Source organism: Asparagus officinalis, chromosome 6 (genome assembly GCF_001876935.1).
Source record: "Asparagus officinalis chromosome 6, Aspof.V1, whole genome shotgun sequence".
NCBI classification, from domain to species: Eukaryota; Viridiplantae; Streptophyta; class Magnoliopsida; order Asparagales; family Asparagaceae; genus Asparagus; species Asparagus officinalis.
Window position 1 is genome coordinate 28,276,487 of NC_033799.1, and position 21,095 is coordinate 28,297,581.

At 33.1% G+C, this 21,095-nt stretch overlaps 2 protein-coding genes across 2 annotated transcripts; both read right to left on the bottom strand.

The window, feature by feature from the left end:
• LOC109845001 (single myb histone 6-like) lies at nt 156–15,067 on the bottom strand. Its single transcript, XM_020414182.1, has 8 exons — nt 14,879–15,067; nt 14,272–14,474; nt 13,380–13,600; nt 11,890–11,974; nt 9,576–9,659; nt 2,948–3,292; nt 2,128–2,189; nt 156–426 (listed from the first exon to the last, which is right to left on the bottom strand). The coding sequence occupies exons 2-7, from the start codon at nt 14,419–14,421 to the stop codon at nt 2,169–2,171; spliced, it is 906 nt and encodes a 301-aa protein (XP_020269771.1). The 5' UTR covers nt 14,422–14,474; nt 14,879–15,067; the 3' UTR covers nt 156–426; nt 2,128–2,168.
• Nucleotides 19,839–20,952, bottom strand: LOC109845971 (protein ALP1-like). Its single transcript, XM_020415198.1, has 3 exons — nt 20,872–20,952; nt 20,570–20,789; nt 19,839–20,485 (listed from the first exon to the last, which is right to left on the bottom strand). The coding sequence occupies exons 1-3, from the start codon at nt 20,950–20,952 to the stop codon at nt 20,031–20,033; spliced, it is 756 nt and encodes a 251-aa protein (XP_020270787.1). The 3' UTR covers nt 19,839–20,030.

Genomic DNA, 21,095 nt, shown 5'->3' on the forward strand with positions numbered 1-21,095 from the left:
AAGGAGGAGTTCTCTGTTGCAGACGTAACTATTTTCACTAATTAGAACCCAGCAGTCCTCACGTAGTTACTGGAAGAAAACTCAAAAACAAGCACCTTCTAAAGGCCTCCAGGTTAAAAGTTCTGTTTAATAGGGTTAAAAATGACCAGACATTATATACCTAAGAGCCTGCAAGAACTTTGCATTGTAGAAGAAAGAAACAACAACTTCAAGGCGCCGAAAGTATTTGAACAGCATCCTTCCATCGTGCTTATTAAAGAATCTTGCATTTTTACATAGGACTAATAGCATAGTCACTACACACAGCTAAACAATATCTACAGATTTGAACAGAAAACAGGCCATCAAAGGCATGAATCGCTAAAGAAAACGCTACGTACAAAAAGGTCCGAAGAAGTCCAAAGATGAATTCAATCCTCGAACCATCTGCATATATAAAAACAATAAAAATAAAAATAAATCAGTAACCATGAAAGTAATTGTAATCGAGACTATCTATAGAAAATGACATTAACTTGGTAGGGGCGCCATCATTCACATCCAAGAATTTTCAATATTCAACAATGCTTTGGACTTTTAATGATGGACTCTAGGTACCCAGTCAGTGAAGTCCAATGTCAACACCTTATGATGTATACACTTTCTGATTCATTACAATATACAGGAAAACTGATAAGTATATTACCGGGTTAATTGCAGATAGACCCCTATGCTATTGCCCAACTGAGGATAGACCATTGAGTTCTAATGGTGAAGATCGCCCTGATAGAACTACAGGGGGTCTATCCACAATTAGGCTATAGCATAGGAGATACATAGTTTGTGGGATATGGTAAGTTAGCCCAAATTATAATATACAAGGAATTGACATGCATTTTATTGATACCAGTTTGTATCCTATAATACATAATCTTATGTGTCCTGACTCCTGTTAATTTATTCTGAGTAACTTATCTCTCGCTGTTTGGATTGATATCTTACCAAAAGTTTGAGTAGATATGTATAAATGGTAAGTCCCTCGCATTCTCCTTCTCAATTAGATCTTTTCTTCCACCTTTCATTTTATCTCACCAACGCTTTTTAATTTTTCATTTACTACTTAGTTTAATAAGCTCTATGCAGAAATGACCTCCAAATAAATTTCTTTCAAATACATGTTCACGTTTGAAACAATTGATTTGCTAAAAACATACGGTAAGGGGGTTGCAATTTTGACCCCACGCACCTGAATAAACTCTTATCAGTACACACTGTTGGATAATATGACCGTCCCTTTTTATGTTTCTATTGGTTTGTATACATTTTACGCTACCCACTTGTGTCTATGATTTCCATTTTTTATTTTGTTTTTGTTTATTTATTTAATATATTATTATCAGCATTCATTGTTTCCAAAGTATTCCTATGATCTATAATCATATCGCTTGTATACTTACTTGCAAAGCATGGGAGAACTATCTTATGATACATGAATGACATGCTAAAATATATGGTATAGAAAGCACAAAAATGGTAACAACTTGGGATCGCGTTCAATCCAGTATGAGGCCTCTTAGAACCAGCTGACTTCAAACTAGTATTGTAATGGTTTATCTTGCATCAAAACTGTACATACTGCATTTATAAAGTGCAACAAAGTACGAGGAAGCTATTTGAATTTTGAGCAATAGTTCTTAATAAAAAATAAGGTCATCAAACATGCACTTTCACAAACACGAACAAGTATTTTATCTGAAGTATCACATGTTCTATTTGTCAAAGATTTTCTCCATGCAAACTCTTCATTGCACCCTAAGATAAGTACTGCGCTGCAAGCAGCAAGCTAGGCCATTTTGAACAGCATACTCGTATCAGTTTAAATATATGCATAGATACAGTTATATTCCGGGGCTAATATTTCTATTTATTTTTCGTGTTAATTACATAGACAGGCAAATGCAGCATTTTGCCATGTACTAGTAGAGATATCGATCAACTGTTAGGAAGCTACGATACATACGAGAATACAAAAACAGCATAGGCCGTTAATATATCTCTATTCAAGTTAACATTTTAGGTATTTTATCCATAAAGTATGATGAGAAAACTAAGAATGATGTTACTTTCTGAGGAAACTAAAAATGGTACCTGCTTTAAATTCCCCACCAAATAGTATGTGATTGTAACTCTCAAGTGCCACTTCCTGCCCACTGCATTTGTTCAAGAACATGAATATATCAGCATGACATGCAGAACTCAGACTCTCTTTTATAGGTATATCATGCGTATGTATTTCTGACTACAACATGTCTCAATTTCCAATGCCTTTGAAATAAATCCAGACACAACAATTTAGAATGACAAAAAAAATGTTTGATACCTGGACTTTCCATCCAGTCCTTTGGAAATGTACAATTTCATGGGAGAGGAGGGAGCGAGTTCTAAATTGAATATAAGACTAGAAAAAATAGTCTTCCCAACGAGAGAGTTATCACTTTTAATTAGATAGAGAAAGACGTCTAGTGCTAAATAATAGACTTACAAGACCTAACCATCAGAAGAAAGAATGAAATGTAATCATAATCAACATGATAACTTATTTCACGCGGATGTTACAGAAGTGAGGATTTATTAAATGCCTAGCTAGTAGCTATCATTTCACCATGTTTGCTTAAACAGTAAAAGGATCCTATGGGTAGCACCCAAGCCAAATTCTACATTTTATTGTAACAAAATGAAGAAAAAATGAAATAGGAAGGAAGACAAAACATACAACATAAGAAGAATAATGCTGCTATGTAGTCAAACAACCAAGAGGAACTTCAGAGACGTCCAGAGTCAAACATATAATTGAACCCACAGAAAATACATGAAATAGTCAATAGAATGACGAGAATTACCTAAAGAATGAGGGTGTTAAAATATAGAACAGATGCAGAAAAGAAAAAGTACTAAACTAGAGGACTACCATGATAGCAGCATTTCCTTTTTTGAGCGTCAAAGTTGCTGCATCAGCAAAGGCCTTTCTTGCTTCAAAATCAGCTTCAGCAGCCTCTGCTTCTCTTGCTGCTTCTTCAGCTTCAGTCATTAAAGCTTCTGCCTCTGCAACAGCCTCAGCAGCAGCAAGTTCAGCCTCCTCCGTAGTCATACTTCTCATCCGTGCTAAGTAAGCATCAACTTGGGATTTGCTAATCTGTTTGATATCTCTATCCACTCTAGAAGCTTCCCTTGGCCTCCCCTCAATGAGCATAAGTTTGGAGCTTCTTCCTTCTGTGAAGGCTGAACTTGGTGCTATCCTATATTTACGCTTTACCTTAAAAAAAAGGGAAAATATAAATACCATTTAGGATCCAAAAATAATGGGATGACAAAATGAAGAAAATTCTAAGACAAGACTGAAAAAGTATCCAGATCGCAATTCAGTTTCGAGCTAATTACTGGAGTGCATTGAAAAAAGGCCTTGGTGGCAAATGCAGGACACGGAGAATGGACACATGCCAAATGGTTTCATCTCTAAAGATGAGATGAAGCCATCAGGGAGGTCCTTAGTTAGGGGTGCATCCGGTCCGGATACGGCTCGGATGTGATGCTTACCATATCCATATCCGCTTACCCATCTCAGACAAGGATATACCACGGTAAGAAAAATTCATATCCATATCCGTTAAAATTGGATATGGTTACGGATATACATGCGGATATAAAACGGATATGAGAAAACTAGATAATATTGAGAAAAATATAGTTCATGTGATACAAAAGAGTTCGTTAATATGTTCATTATAACTAAAATGTTAAGATAAAATATCTTGATCATCAAAATTAACCACAAATCCATAATCTAAGAATCGAAACTATCGTAAGAGTATAACTAATACTTATTCCGATATTTTGGATACGGATACGGATATTTCACTAGAAAACCATATCCGTAACCATATCCTATTGGTTATAGATTTGAGTAAACATATATGTATCCTAACGAATACGGTTACGGATATTTCCTGGGATACGGATATGGTTTAGCACCCCTATCCTTAGTAGTGCTGCAGAATAACATCATGTTTTCATCCCTTCTCCATGCTTCCATGGATGTAGACATGTTCAATAATCAAGCCAAATCAATTGCTGGGTGTAGTGTTGTCCAGTCCAAAGGTGCAATGTGAACGACAATTTGCATAGATCTCATCGCCGTCAAGGCAAAAGGCACAAAACAACGCACGACACACAACTACACATTTTTTGGCAAGATTCTAAACATAATGAAAATTTAAAGCTAAGATGAGTCAAATTAATTGCAACATATGATAACTAATAACTATTAATGTTGAATTCAAGATGTTTTTTATATCGAGAATTTTCATTTTGAAGTATGGCTAAAGGTTATGATTATCTAAAAAAGTGGCCATTGTAAAAACGCAGAAAACGAAGAGGGTGGGGGGGGGGGGGGACTGATAAGGTCAAATTAAAGAAAGGAAGTTGAGAAGTGAACGAGAGCACGCATGAACAGGGAAGAAAGATAAAACAACCACAAAACAAAGAAACAAAAAAAGAACAAAGAATCACAGTGAAAAAGAGGAAGAAAATTAGAAAAGTTGACGAGTAAGCCAAAATTGAAGGAACACAAATAAAACTACAACCTCCATACTATTATAATTGCTATTGCTGTGTCTAGAACACTAACTTAAGACTTGATAATCAATATTCCAGATATAGTAGTAGTAAAAACAATAACAGAAAAGGGGGTGAAAATAAAGAAGAGAAGGGAGTAGACAAGAAAGGTGGGGAAAGAGGAGAAAGCGAACAAGAAATTAGTGGCAGAAGAGCATGCAAAAGAAAACAAAGAGGATGTGGTGGCAACAGTAGCAGAACATGAGGCACACCGAAGAGTAGCGAGTTGTTTATGTTACAGAATATGCCCAACATGTGCACCCCGAAGTGCTTGGCATTTGAGATTATCAGCACAGTCGGCGAAGACAACATAAGTTGGGTGTTTACTCTTTTTTCAAGAACTTATTGGATTATTAAAGAGAATTTTTGCTATCCATGTTTAAAATTGTATAATGTTCTTATATATTTTAATTCTCACATGTTTTGCTGTCCAGAATGGAGGTTGAAGATCTGAACAGTGGTTGTAATTTTAATTTATCAAAAGAAAAGGGATCCTAGTTATCATAAGGAAAAAAATAAAGTGACGTAAAGTCTCAAAAGTCAAAACTAAGGTAAATATTTAAAGCGTCAGCTAAGAATCATACTCCCTTTAAAAGAGGGAGTTATAGAAAAACTTTTTATAGACTATATTGCCCTTATTCTTTTTTGATATTATATTCTAATCATAAATTAACTAAATTAATTATTATTATTAATTAATCATATTACATACCACTTTAGTTTTGTCTAATTAGCCCTAAAACTTCCAATGTTATTGTAAAACTCTCATATTAATTATTAATAATGCATTAATAGACAACTGCAAGTTAATAAATTATTTTGGAAGGAGTAGAAAATATAGAATTGTCCTAAAATTATACCATGTCACTCACACAAGAAAATTATAAAGAGTATTCTTGCGTATATAAGTACAAACATGTAATTTTAGAAAACATTAGGATATTTAAGTGCATTAAGATATAAATGGAGGTATATGAGTGTAACTTTCGTAAGCTGCAAGGTATTTAAGTTTAATTAAGCCGATAAAGATTTGCAGCCTTTGTTAACCATAAGCAATAGTATGTGATCCCCTTGATAAACAATATTCATTGCATAATATGAGGACATGGGCTTAGCTTATATTTATATAATACAAAAGATGTGGAAAATTTTAACCATCATATTTTGAATAATCTCAAGATTCCTATTCTTTTTTGATATTATATTCTAATCATAAATTAACTAAATTAATTATCATTATTAATTAATCATATTACACGCCACTTCAATTTGTCTAACTTGACTTTAAAAATTCTAATGTTATTGTAAAATTCTTATATTAATTATTAATAATGCATAATACTTTATTAATAGACAACTGCACGTTAATAAATTATTTTAGAATGAGTAAAAAATATAGAATTGTCCTAAAATTATACCATGGCACTCACACAAGAAAATTATAAAGAGTATTCTTGTGTATATAAGTACAAACATGTAATTTTAGAAAACATTAGGATAATTAAGTGCATTAAGATATAAGTGGAGGTATATGCGTGTAACTTTCGTAAGTTGTAAGGTATTTAAGTTTAATTAAGCCTATAAAGATTTGAAGCCTTTGTTAACCAGAAGCAATAGTATGTGATTCCTTTGATAAATAATATTCATCATATAATATAAGGTCAGAGGCTTAACTTATATTTATATAGCACAGAATATGTGAAAAAATTTAAGCATCATATTTTGGATAAGTCTCAATATTTTGAATTATAAATAAAATTATATACTTCGCTTAGAATTATACTCCCTTTAAAAGATGAAGTTGTAGAAAAATTTTCTATGGACTATGTTACCCTTATTTTTTTTAAAAATATTATATTTTAATCATAACTAAACTAAATTAATTATTATTATTAATTAATTATATTATATGACACTTCAAGTTTGTCTAACTTGGTCCTTAAAACTTCTAATGTTATTGTAAAACTCTCATATTAATTATTAGTAATGTCTAATAATATATTTATAGACAATTACATGTTAATAAATTATTAATAGAAAGAGTAAAAAATATAGAATTATCCTAAAATTATACCATTATATTCATATAGGAAAATTACAAATAGTATTCTTGCATATAGAAGGTACAGACATGCAAATTTAAAAAACAATTAAAGCATCATATTTTGAATAATCTCAAGATTTTAAATTATTTCTGAATTTATATACTTTACTTAGAAAACTTTAGAAGAGGCTTTCAAATTACTACTACAAAGTGTTGGACATCATATAAATGCTGGACAAATAAAATCCATGATATTGGATTATAATAATTGTGGTTATGTAAAAAATATCTGGGCCTCATGTGAGATAATAATGCTCATATATAATATAACATTTTAATCTATAATCTCAAATATTAATGAATTTTTAACGTAAGAATTTACGTCAATATATATGCTTAAGATTTGGGAGAGCTGAGAGTGAAGAGATTTGGAATATGAATTGTAGCTTGTGTGACTTGTGCTTTAGTTTTGGTTTCCAAACACGACTTAATACGAAGCCCACAATCAAATTAAAAATGACTCGATTTTGTTATATCAGCCAATATTTTCGATAGTGATCAATATATAGAAAAAATTCTCCAAATAAAAGAAAACAATATAAAACCATAAATATTATTAAGATAAAGTATTTAACCTTTTATATCAGTCGATATAGTGATATATCAGCCAATATTTCGTATATTGCGTATAAGAGCAATATTTAAAGGTAATTTAGGTATCATTTCCTTAATTTTAAATCTCTAATATATATTGCGTATAAGAGCAATATTTAAAGGTAATTTAGGTATCATTTCCTTAATTTTAAATCTCTAATAATTCTACATTATTCCCTTAAATTTTTAAAACTGCTTATAATTTAGGGACTAATATTAAATTATAAAACATTTGAGGGATGAATATGTAAATAAGCTAAATTTAAAAGAATAATTAAATTTTTGAAAACTCTCTTAACTATGGGGAATGTCTCAAAAAAATCACCCAACTAATTTAATTTGACAGAGCCCCCTAACTATAGAGGTGTTGTAGATAACCCCTCTTAACTTTGGTGCTATTTTAGAAAACACCCTTCGACTTAGCGTGTCTTATGAAAACTCTCCTGGTCTTTTACACATCTCTTTACAAACCTCGTTAATGTAAAAGACTTTAATATATGATTTTGTAAAAATTCCCTGTTGAAGAAAGTCATTTTAGTTAAAAAGAAACTCTCAATCGATAATAAAAAATTTACGACCAATTTATAGTTCTTTTTTCTAAATCTTTAATTTTTCTTTCATCTAGTAAAGACCAAGCAAATTCTTTTATGATTGAGATATTTTGGTATTTCCAAGTCAAGTACTTATCACATAATAAATTCGACTCAACGATATTAGTTTTGAGATGTTAATTGAGAAAAGTTCATAGGGTAAATCAAAAATATAAAGTTGAGATAAATTAACTATAAAACCACAAATTTGACGAATAAAGATTTACTCATTTCAAGTAGTTGAGGGGTGGGGGTGGGGTTAACATTTTCCCGATAGTTGAGCAAAAGTTTTCTAAAATTAACCCTTAAACAAAGCACAACTTAAGACACATGTGACATCAATCTTATAAGAGTGGGTTTTATAGCAAGTCTATCAGTATCTCTAAAATTCTTTTGCAACAGAATTCGTAGAGAGAAATTTAATCTTTATTTAAGATGGCTATGTGATCCTTATGATTCTCCTTATCTTTTATGGTTAGTAATAAATTATTTAACAAAATAAAATTAAGTTGTTCATTTTATATATCTCACATTTATGAAACATATAGTTTGGATATGAGTGTTATTAGATTCTTTTAACTCGTTAGCCTAAAATTTTGGATATTATTCAATATTGGATAGATCTAAATTATTCTGTTAAAATACAATCCATTTGTGTACAAAATATGTTTAAATCATTCTCAGATTATATTTTATAGTTTTATGAAATTAGGCAATAATCGTTTTGACAAATTAATTAATTAGTTGAGAAGATATAGAAAGATTACAATATCAGATTTTGGAATTGATTACATAATTATATTTTCTTTCTTGATTGAATTTGCACATTCTAACTTTGAAATTTCTAGAAATAAGTTTTTGAATATCTATAATACTCGGTCGCTAGATAATAAAAAGTGGAAGTAGACAATAGGTGCAAGTGGTTTCTTTATAATAAAACAAAATCTTCTATGACAAGATATATAATACCTACCATTTTACGTTGATGAATTCAAGATTTATTTTTCATTAATAATAATAGTTTTTAAGATATTGGTGCTTACATCATTAATATTTTAAAATTAGAATTTCAAATCATTAAATTGCTCTCTGGTCATTAATATTTTAAGACTTTAAACCTCACTAATTATGTTGAAGGTAAAATGTTAAAACCAACAAGATTTTATATCTGAAATTTTTTAATATATTACAATAATCATTAACATTTTTGCAACTATATTATAGTAAATACATAAATTAAAAATCAACAATTATAATATTTGATCACGTGCATTGCACGTGCATTCCACCTAGTTTATGACAAAAAGCTCTCATATAATTATAACGTAAGAAGGTATTGGAATCCCGAAAGAGAAACAAAGACTAAAAGTTCCACAAATACTATGTTGATAAAAAGCTCTCATAAATATCTAATATGTTAACACTTACTGTCAGAGCTAAACCATCTGAAGTGAATTTCATATCAAATGCCTTATTTAATTACCAGCTAATACATCCAGATCAGATGTAGATAAAATCAATAGATTTGCAACTTTTTATGCCAAAATCAAACCAGCTGAAAACCTTTCAACATTTTATGTTCCTAGAGCTGATTGCCGTGATTATACCGTTGAAAATTACAAAGTTTCAAATAATACCTTAACCAATTTCCTTGCTTCAACCATCTTTTTCAATTTTGCAGACAACAGTCTCTTGAAATCTGGAGGAGACACATACTGGTCCTGCATAAAATAAAATATTTCACAAGTGCCAATAAAACTCCATACTTCAGGAAAATATTATCCAAATTCATCAGAAATAGGAACACATGTTTTGGTAGCAGCAGAATTATCAAAGATAATTGGTTTTCCTCTTAATCAACGTGTGTGTGTGTGTGTGTGTGTGTGTATGAAATAGGAACACATGTTTTGGTAGCAGCAGAATTATCAAAGATAATTGGTTTTCCTCTTAATCAACGTGTGTGTGTGTGTGTGTGTGCGTGCGTGCGTGCGTGCGTGCGCGCGTGCGTGCGTGTGTGTAAACACGCATTACTCATAATTTTAGGATCCCAAAGAAAATATGCAACTAAATTGCGCAAAAACAAACTTCTCAAGACCTCTCCCATTGGAAAAAGAATAAAACTTATTTGTTATTCGTGCATTGCAGAAAAAAACAGTCGATAGGAGAGGCGGGGGGGGGCGGCGGGTCATCGTACACTTTCTCTGGAAAAGAAATTCATGCTGGGGAGCTACTTGGAACGATAAAAACTATAGAAAAGTTAACAGATTCTATTTCCTGATGGAAACTCATAAACTATATCTAACGGACGTGGTGTTGGACATGTCAATTTTGAAAATCTAGACACAAGGACAAGGCCGTATATGCATTGTTTGCGTAAATATTTGTATTTGATTTGTACTAATACGTAGGAAAGAACATGCTATTAGTGACATGATTTATAAGATAATAAGCATTTAACAGAAAGGGTATAATAATCCATTTTATATAAGCTTTTCAAGAAATGCAGCAGTTATATGCAAGTGTCTGGATGGATATGGGTATCATGTTCAAGTATGTTGGACTCACCAATTTTTCGTACCCTGCATATCCCATAAACAACATAATAACCTGACATCCATTGGCAAAAACAAAATAACTAGTTTGAATAGCTAAGAGGCCAATTCGTTTAGCATGTTCTCTTCTACTGAGGAGACGGTGTATTCCATGTGTGAAAGCAACAATCTCTATCAACAAACAAGCGAAGAAGGTGAGGTATTTAATTCACGAAAGAGAAATTAGTTACTAATGAGCGAAACAATGTGGATCACTTGCATGAAGGCAATCAATAGCCAAACAATGTGGGTCAAACCAGAACCGGTTTTAGAACGCTATTTGGCCTAGGAAAAAGTGAGCCAACCCACTTTTTCCTGAACTAGGATCTTCTCAAGTGCTTACTTGACTATTTGGGCCTGTTTTGCAACCTCCAAAATGGGACCAGGTTGGTCCTGATTTGGAGCTTGCAGAACAGACCCAAATTGCCAAATAGTCAAGTAATTGATCCTGGTACCATTTAGGTTGCAAAACAGGCCCAAATAGTCAAATAAGCACTCATGGAGTTGAAACAGGAAAAGCATAAATGTTTTGAGCAGTGTCCTACAGAAGTACTAGCACACAAAAATCCAGAAAACAGAAGGAAAAGGGAATAAGTTGACATGTTATAAAACCCGTAAAGGGACAGCTAGAGCAAGAAGTTACCACATATGCCAGGTAATTAAACCGGGGTAAAACATACAATGTACCTTTTGAATTATAGAGTTGGACCAATGAAAAGTGTTGTGCTTATTGATGGTCTAGATATAGTTCCAAGTATCACTGCTTATTTGAATAAATATAGCCAGAGTACAGATATGTATATATAACAAAAAGGCTGACTTAGCAACACCAGTAGGACCCTACTGCTCGGACGTTAGGAACAAAAAGCCTCCATATATGTTCAACTTCTTGTTTACCTACAATCTTTTTCTCAATGATCATTATCCAAGCTATGTCAATGCATTATTTTGGTCACTTTGAGTCTAAACCAGTACGTTGGTTACAGAAACAAGACATCTTGCGAAAGGGTAACTAAATAATTTAGTGAATTTTGCTACTCCCAGGCCATACGTAAAAAGCTTGCTAAGAAAACTATGAGCGTGTAGGTAAAAACTTGGAAGGCACCCGAATTTGTACTTAAAGCAACTTTGGTATTCAAGATGATTATCAGCATTGTAGGTTATCAGTTTGGAGCTATGGATCATGTTATATAGGATATCATCCTAGATAGGGAGAGGGAGAGAGGTGGGCACTGGGCAGGTCAAAGAAAATATAGGTGGTGTTTGTGCACACGTGTATGTGAGGTGAAGGTAGATGACAAACAACAAGCTAAGGTAACAAATAAGAAGTAATAACATAAAAGTAGAAATTAGCTCTCACTTCTATATACATAGCAATTGCAGTTTTATTGGATCCGCTAGGCTCCTTCAAGTTAGTAATGGCTTCCAGTATAAGATTCTCTAACCTGCACAATATAGATCGAACAAACAAGTCAAACCATAGTTTAAAACTATATTAGTCTAATTAGTAAGGTCCAACAATAACCAACAACCCAAAAGTAAAATTTATCATTAAATTAGCATCAGTTTTTTGTCACTTGTAAGCCTGTAAAACAGGAAATTAGCACTTAAACAATTATACAAATGAAGATGCATTCAAAACAGAATTGGATATAGTATAAAATCAATCACAAAGACAATTTCAATTATGCATATTGACGTGTTCTTACTGTTGATTGCTAAAAGAAAATGGTCTGAGAAAAGAAAACATGGATCAACTAGCAATTTACAGGCCTTGTTGACAGCTGAATTAACCAGTAACATCCAAACCCATGTGTTCTTTTACCAAGTATTGTACTAAATAAGTGATTCGTACTAACAGGTTAATGGAGACAAGCATCGATTAGATAAGAAAAAGATGTAGATGATAAGGATGACAGCTTCCAAACAGTTTTTTTAACAAATAAACTACAATTGTACCTGAAAGATAAAGCCTCGGTATAGTAATGTAAGAGTAGGCCAAAAACACACTGAGCTAGTGCAGCCCATTTCTGCTTACATCATGTTCATCTTACTAAAACCATTAGATTTTAACTTCATAAGATTCTGCTTTGGTACAAGTCGGAAAGTGTGCCAGAATGTTCATCTGTAGGCTAAATCTGATTAGCCTAACAAAAGAGTCGCGTGACAAAAGAACATAGACAGTGGCACACTTTCCATTTGATCACATCTTTCTACTTGTCACCTCTCCTTCACCCCTCTTTACCTCTTCACCATCGTGTATTAACACTTGTCACTATCCACTGCTGGCTCTAACTCATATAAAAGCAAAATCTTGTTGGAACATAATGAAATAGAAAGCTTCATTTAAAACTAGGATGCCAAACTAACAGGGAAGCCTTCATACTCTTATCAACATAAATAACTCTATAAAGATGCCATGTAATCATATCTAGTCAAGTCGCAGACTCCCTGGTTATCCTTACATTTTTAAAGCATTCTTCGAGTGACTTTGTCCCAGATATTTTAAATGGTCACCTAAGTTCGTTACACAGAAAGATAAACGCACCTTAGTTTCTCGTTGCTAAATCTGCATGGCTCTTGTTTGCAAAATTAAATGGATAAGAGCGGAAACCCATTCACTCATAAACATAAAATTAGAGAAACTACCAAAGAAGGCACATATAATAAACAAAAGAGCAGAAGATTAAATCGGATCATGAGTACACTGGCATGAACATGCATACACGTGCATGAGCAATATGCACATGCAAACTAAAATTAGATAGTAAATGAAAGAGAAAATGATAAATACTTGCATAAATATTAATCCAAAACAAGCATATGAACTAATGCAATTAAGACACTAACTTTGCCTCTGATTTCTTTGGCGGAGTGATCTGTGGAGGGCCAGCTGACATCGCTAGAGGCTTGGCTTCAACAATCTCGTCAGAAATATCTTTAACTCCAGTAGTAAGGGCCATGGGATTCTCATCATGCCTCGGGGTCTGTTTGCTCTTTTTCAAGGCTATCCTACCCTTTTCTCGAGATCCCCATCCATTCATTACAACACTCATGTTTCTCCATTTATCCTATTGGAAAAAAAATGATATTTTCATAAAGAGCAATCATAGTCAAGATTATAGCATGTGTCATCAACAAGGTCCTAAGTATACGATAAATGGACAAAATCCATATGCGAATATCAGGGATATGTAATAAACACCAGAGTGTCATATCGGAGGATGTGCATACATAATGTAAAGTCCTAAAATGTGATCTAGACATACTTAATGAAATCTAAGCATACAAAAATATTAATAATATATATTTAGGATCACTAACCAATTGTAGAAAACTATTTAAGGAAAAGAGCCTACTAGAATTTTGCTAAAAAAACTTCACATGGCTGGAGTGCTTATTAAAAACATTAAAGAAATTTTATAGAAGTATATGTTTAATGACAAGATATATAAAAAGGACACATCGGCCATTGTCAGGAGATATATCGCCAAAAATTACCATAAGCAATAAAGGATATTGAGACTATATTGTTTTGCAGCAAGTCTTATAAAAAAGACATATCGACTGATATATCGGCTACATGGGGGATACCCAAACGATGGTCATCAAGCTACTAAAGTTAATGCAAATGAATATCACATCAGAACACACGTTGTAAATATAATTAGCAATATGCAGGTACTTTTCCTAACTAAGGAAAGTCAAGGATTATTCAACATAATAAAACAAAATGCAATACCTTGAGATCAACATTTGACCGCAAACATAAGATGCCACTAAATTCCGGGTCCTTCAGTATGGTGCGCCATTTACCGGCCCCGTGTTTCCTAATTCCAGCTTTGAGAGCGAATTCCTCTTCCTCTGTCCATTTTTGCTTCGGAGCACCCATTGACAAATATCCCAATACCTTCTAGAAGAATCTAAGGGTGTAAATCAAGCAACCTGTATTAAAAAAAACAAAGTATCAAATAAACGTGAATTGCAAAAAAAAGGCTTTTCGGGAAAAGGAACAAAATGTAATATCAAAACCAAAAAGTTATAAATCAAAATTAAATATCTGATACTCAGGTTAGCTTTTTTAGTTCTTTTTTGCGCTGTTGTTTATCCTAACGTTGCGATTTCGGCTCTTTCATGTTGAAATCATGTAGCGCTGCCCAAATTCGAAGCGGGTCATTGTTTTTGCCCAAATTTGTGATTAACTATTACAAACATTGAAATTCCACGTAAAATAATTGAAAAGTTCGATCTATATCAGTTGCCCTGATTCCAAAAGATACCATAATTCAGCAATTATGCTCAGAAAAAACATCAAAAACATTAAAAAATAGTCAGAGAACCAAACTTACCGGAGAGATCAGGCAATAGAAAGAAAGCTAGGCACATCCTCAAATTAGGGTTTCGTGATTGGAGGGAGAGCATGAGAAGGAAGCGAAAGGAGATTAGGGAGAGAAAGAGGCCGATAATGTCGTGTTAGGGTTAGGGTTTTCTTGTTCCTTCTTTCTTTCTCTCTTTCCGCCTTTATTTATTTATTTTTTATTTCTCATTTTTGTGGTTTGAATATTGGACAAATTTTCAAAATAGACTCCTTAAGAAACAAAATTTTAAAAACGACTCCTTTTAAAAATATTTGCCATTGTGACTGAAACTTTGTCGAAAATATGGAAAAAATATCAAAAATTTTACGGGATTTTAAATTCCATGAAGTTTAAAACCTCATTAGCGCTAACTCAAGCGCTAATGAGTCACTGAACGAGTTGTTGACCCGAATCCAACCGGTCACTGAACGAGTCAGGTTGGATCCATGCGGATTTGCTAGATCTAGATCCGGGTTTTTTGATCCGCTTCGGTTTTGAATAATCAAGTCTACACTCATTTGTAGTCCTAAATTCTATAATCTCCATATGTAAAACGAGATTGCATCTTCTCAGAACATCTCACGTGAAAACAGAGCATCTTGAACCGAATAAAAGATTGAAAAAGTGCTTTCTGAACATTTTTACTGGCTCTACAGCTCGGAAGTTTCGGCAATATCTCTTACAGAGCATCCGAAGTCTGAGAAGCCTAACAACCGGCGTCCACTCCAAATCTAGTTTCAAGATTTAGTTTGGACCCATATCAGATTATGCACCTAAATAAAACGAAAGTTTATTAAGCATGAAGTTAATTGTGTAATACACATTATCAAATCAGGAAACCACTTTATAATTCAATTTACTTTTTTTAATTTTCCCAACTACGTAATCTAATTTGTTAGCTTGTCATAGCGTTACCTGCATCTCAAATTAAATCAATAAACTACTTGATACACACAAAAAAAACCCACCCACCACCACCACCCGAAAAAAAATCTATGTCTCGTGATGTTTGTATAATTTTTACAAATTACAAACATAATTTTAAATGAAATTATAAAATTCAAAAGCAAATTAAAATTTTATTATAAAGGCATGTGCTGGCACCAGGTTCAGCATGACAAATCCTCAATATTCCTTTTTTTCACTTTCTGCGTTTGGGAACTTGGATTTGGATTTGAAAGGTTGATTTAAAATCATGGGATTTCAAATCTAGAATTTGAAATCCATGATTTGATAAAATCTTTTGTTTGGATGTCATCACTAAATGCAAGGATTTGAAATCACAGATTTAAAATCTGATGTTTGGATGCACTTTATTATACATGAATTTGGATTTGAAATTGGTGTTTTAAAAAATTTTATGCTTTCTCTTAACTCCTTAATAATTAAATCAAATGCGGACATTATGGTTTATATTGAGGAAAAAGTTAGGGTAAATTTCACGACCCCCTCAGAAGTTTGATCTCTTTATTAGCAATTATAAATACACATGCAAACATCTTGTCCTTCATGAATCGGTATGAGAGAATACAAAAAATAATAATAATGTCCAAAATATTTATTATTACGCCATTTTTTCATGGCTTCATCCAATACTACATCAACCTTCAATCTCCAAAGAACAAGAGTACTACTCCAATAACTAGCCATGATAAAAGACTCGACGAGTCAAAAGAGTTTAGCAAACACTCCTCATAAGAAGCTCTACACTCCACAACAATCCTTCATTTAAAACACAACATACCATAGGTAGTTGATAACCATGATTTGCTATAAGAAGTAACCATGATTTGCTACAACAAGCCAAATTACGACAACATAAACTATTAAAAGAAAACATATCTAGAATCCTCTATTTATCCTTCAAGTCTTCTCCTCTTTTCTCTCCAATGCGCCCAACTTCATGTCTCGAAGAATTTGAGTCCTACATTACACAATTTAGCATCAATTAGTCCATGGCACAAAAATCGAACTTCAAAGTTGAATCATGAAGACCATCAACCTTTAAAAAAAGAAAAAGAAAACAAGTACAGGATTGCGTACTTTCTGTATTCTGATGGAGGCACTAGTTTTCTCAACAAGGAGACCATGACAATTGTTGATGTTAGATTATCAAGGACAGAATTTAGGAAGAAGGTGACAAAACCAACCTGAGAAAAGCACACAGTGCCACTTTTTACTGGAAGTACCCTATACCACCATTTATAAGTTATCATGTGATATAGGAGTGTGTATCTGCATATTCAATGTACCTTGGAAGTATTTGGAAGTATATACTAACTGATTATTTATGTTATATGGATGCACACATACATACATATAGATAGTTCACCTTCTAATGCTGGAAGTCTCCCATCACACAATATCCAAACAAGAATACTAGTGTATTTACCACAAAACATTACAGTCAATCCAGCATCTGTGCACGCATAGTCTCAGTTTACTTTGAAATTCAGGCATTACCGAAGTAAAGTATTCAAGGTCCTTGCACCATGTTCAGGTTCTTATCAGAGGACAAACTGCTACTTAAAAGCAAGCTCAAACTCATTCTAGTTGATGTAAATTAAAGCGCTAATCTTTGTAGCATAATTCATGACTTCAAAAAACATGATTTTGAGGGAACAAATGGAACTCCAAGAATGAAAAATACATCAGAAGTGCGCACCTAAGGTTCCTCAGATATAAACTATGACACTAGCATGCAATTTGTTTTAGTGTTGCATTTTCGTTTCAGAAAGTAGATACACATGAAATATATGGGTTGAACATCTGTAAAGACCACTAAAGACAGTAGGCTCAAATAGTTCAGAAAGTGGAAATCAATCCATGTTCACCAAAAATAAATTGTCAAAAGTGTCATAAATGACACAGATAAACCTCCAGTTAAGGGACAGGGATAGATATTATATAATGTCAAGAGTCAGTAATACTATGATATGAAATTTCTAATGAGTTCAATCTTAACCATGATACAAAATTGTAAATGACATAAAATGTCAGCTACGACAATTATGGAAAACCAGAATACAGGCATTAAATCTAACATATAACTAAATCCAGTAATGCACTGAAAAAATAAACTAGAGAAAAACAAGCTATCAGACAAAACCAAAACTATGAGAGTTGATGAGAGGGACAGTCATGCTTAACCTTTCGAAACCTTATCCTGTTCAATGAATTGTCAGAATGAATGCCAAGTAGTTGTCTGTCGAAATTAATTAGCAGTATATTAATAAGTATATGTGCAGTTATGTGGAAAAGACTAAGAACAGTGTTACAGTGGGTCAATCTGGCTGATCAACCATAGTACTCAAAATTTAGGGATAAATGACAAAATAATGAGAGTTAAAATATGCCTAAAAAAGAAAAAGAAATCCAAGAGAGAACTTACTCGAATGAGTTCAAAGATTTGGGGGTTCTTGCCATCCAACTAGAAGCTACTCCTTAAGAATAAAGAGAATGAAATCTCTTTTTTCATCATCAGGAAGTGACTTCAACAAATAAAATTTTTCCGGGTTGCTATCCATTAGCTTCTCAAATGCCTTGAACACTTGAATGCGACTTAAGTTGGGTATTTTTGAGACCACGTGATGAATCTCCTCACCGGTTGGTGGTTTTCTTACTACTTCCTTCTTTCTCTCATTAAAATACTCAGTCACAGAAGCTGCCATCACTGCAAGTGAATCAACCAATTTATCCCCCTTCTTTTGTTTCTTTGAACTTGTCTCACCACTAGTTGATGTTCCAGGAAGATGTTTCCTTGAAGAGCTTCCATCTTCGTTTGTTTCAGATTGTGCCACAGATTCATCATGTTGCATTGTGTTAGCAGCCTCTTCAAAAGTTTCTGCACCTTCACCGTTGGCTCTATCTTTTGCACATAACACCATAATATCATCCTAATTTTTAATCAAACGATTCTGGTAGCCTTTTGCATCTGGATTAGCCTGCAATATAAGAACATTCACAAATATTTTTTAGATATATGCAACAAACTAATAATTCAAATTAATAAATATAAAGTGTAATATTACCGTAACATAGTCGTTCCATACTTTTTGCTCACTAGCGGGTATAATCACCATTTTCTTCTCATCATCCCACCACGTCAAACCACTTTTATTTTTAATGTCATAGATAACATTATAATGGGTTTTTCAAATTTTGAGTCGATTTTTCACGTTATCTTTGTTCATTTGATCGTGCAATATTACCATCGACTTTTAATCCTTGGTTCATTTGATCGTACAACACATTGGCTAAAGCTGCGTCCATATCACGATTCCACACAACATATGATCTTGAATGAGATGCAATTTGTTTCCCTTTCTTTGTCATCCTAATACATACCAAAGTGAATGACACAGAATTAGTATTGAAGCACAAAGGTTGATTAGTAATGAATGCAATTAACCCATATAGTCAATAACTTGCTTGCAAGCTTTTGGAACAACAGTAAATACTCCTGTAAAGGTGAAGAGAAGCAATCATCTCACAAACAATTGATTAATGAGAGGTCACCTTATGAAGCAACATAAGATAGTTGAAGCAATCAAACGATTCTGGTTGTTCAAGGAAACGATTCTGGACATTGCAACTATTTATATACCTGCAGATAGTCTCTCTTTTGCAACTATTTACAACCAGACATTGCACAAATTGCACCTGCAAGTTGGGACCCAAACTCCTCTACAAGAGATAATTTGTTACCAGAAAGAAACCAAATCCTTAGCAACACAAACACACGTCTGTACTTCATACGGAAACCCACATGCTAAAGTGCAATCTAAAATAATCAATGAAATGAAATGAAATATCATTTCTACAGTAGCTAGACACATAGACATACTTATTTGTTTAAGCATTTCCGGCAAAAAAAATGAAAATATCATATCCAATATTCTATCGATTTTATGACTTTATGTCTTTACTTCTTGCAAAAGATGTGAAAATAATAGGTAAAGCTCAAAAGATGTCAAAAGAATTGTCAACTAGCATACTAGTTCATTATTTATAGAACTACCAACATTATGTAAGCATTTCTTAGCAAAGCACATTAATCATCAAAAGATAATAAAGAAAGATAGAAGCATCTGAATTACAAACATAAGAGATGAATGCATGTCCATCTTGTAGCTAAATTATCTTAAAGTCGGTATTCATCCCACATTTGCATAGCTAAATTATCTCTAAAGTTGCTCCATTCATCTGTAACTCTCACAGTGGTGATACGCTCATCATCTACATTCTCAATTTCTAAAACAGGAGAATCTTCTAATTCTCGATCCACATCATTCAACAAGTCGTCTTCATTCATCTCTTCACGTAAAAAGTTGTGAAGAATACAACATGCATTAATGATCCTAATTTGAGTCTTAACACTATAAAAGCTAGTTGTCCGTAATATAGCCCATCGCTTTTTTAGCAATCCGAATGCTCTCTCAATTGTGTTTCTAGCAGAGGAATGACGTTGGTTAAATAACTCCTTGTAGTTTCTTGGACCATTTTCTCTCCAAGACTTTATATGATAGCGAGTCCCTCGATAAGGTGCCAAAAACCCCGGCCCATTTGTATACCCAGCATCCACAAGAAAGTATTTATCTACAAAATCAAAATCTTCAGTCACAACAATGTAAAAACTAGGAAGCAATACATATATAATAATTAAAAAATATATATTCCTACTTGAGGGAAGTTTCAAGCCATTGGGCCGACGCAAAACACGAGAATCTGAAGGTGAACCCTCCCAACTAGGTAGCACATATGAAAATCTCAAATTCAAATTGGCATCACAAACACCAAGTACATTTGTACTGTTCTCTCCTTTTCTATTTCGATATCTACTTTGATCTTCCAAAGGAATAGTTAATTGGATATGAGTCCCATCAAGTGCCCCGATAGCATCCTAAAATTGCACAACCTTACAATTAGTTCTATTAAACAAAAGTACTAAACATGAAAACCTTAATAAAAGAAGTCATAGTTACCTCAAACCATTTCCACTTCTCTATGTCTCTCTCATTAGGATTTGTATATTCTTGTTTAATATAGAGGCTTTCTATCTTCATGACTGCTTGAAGTACTTTGTGGAACTGCCAACTAATTGTTTCATTTGAACGATAAAAATTTGTCTTGCTTGTCCTATTTTTTACATTATGAGCTAAAATATGCAAAAACATAGCGACAATTTCTTCAATCGTGACATTTCTTG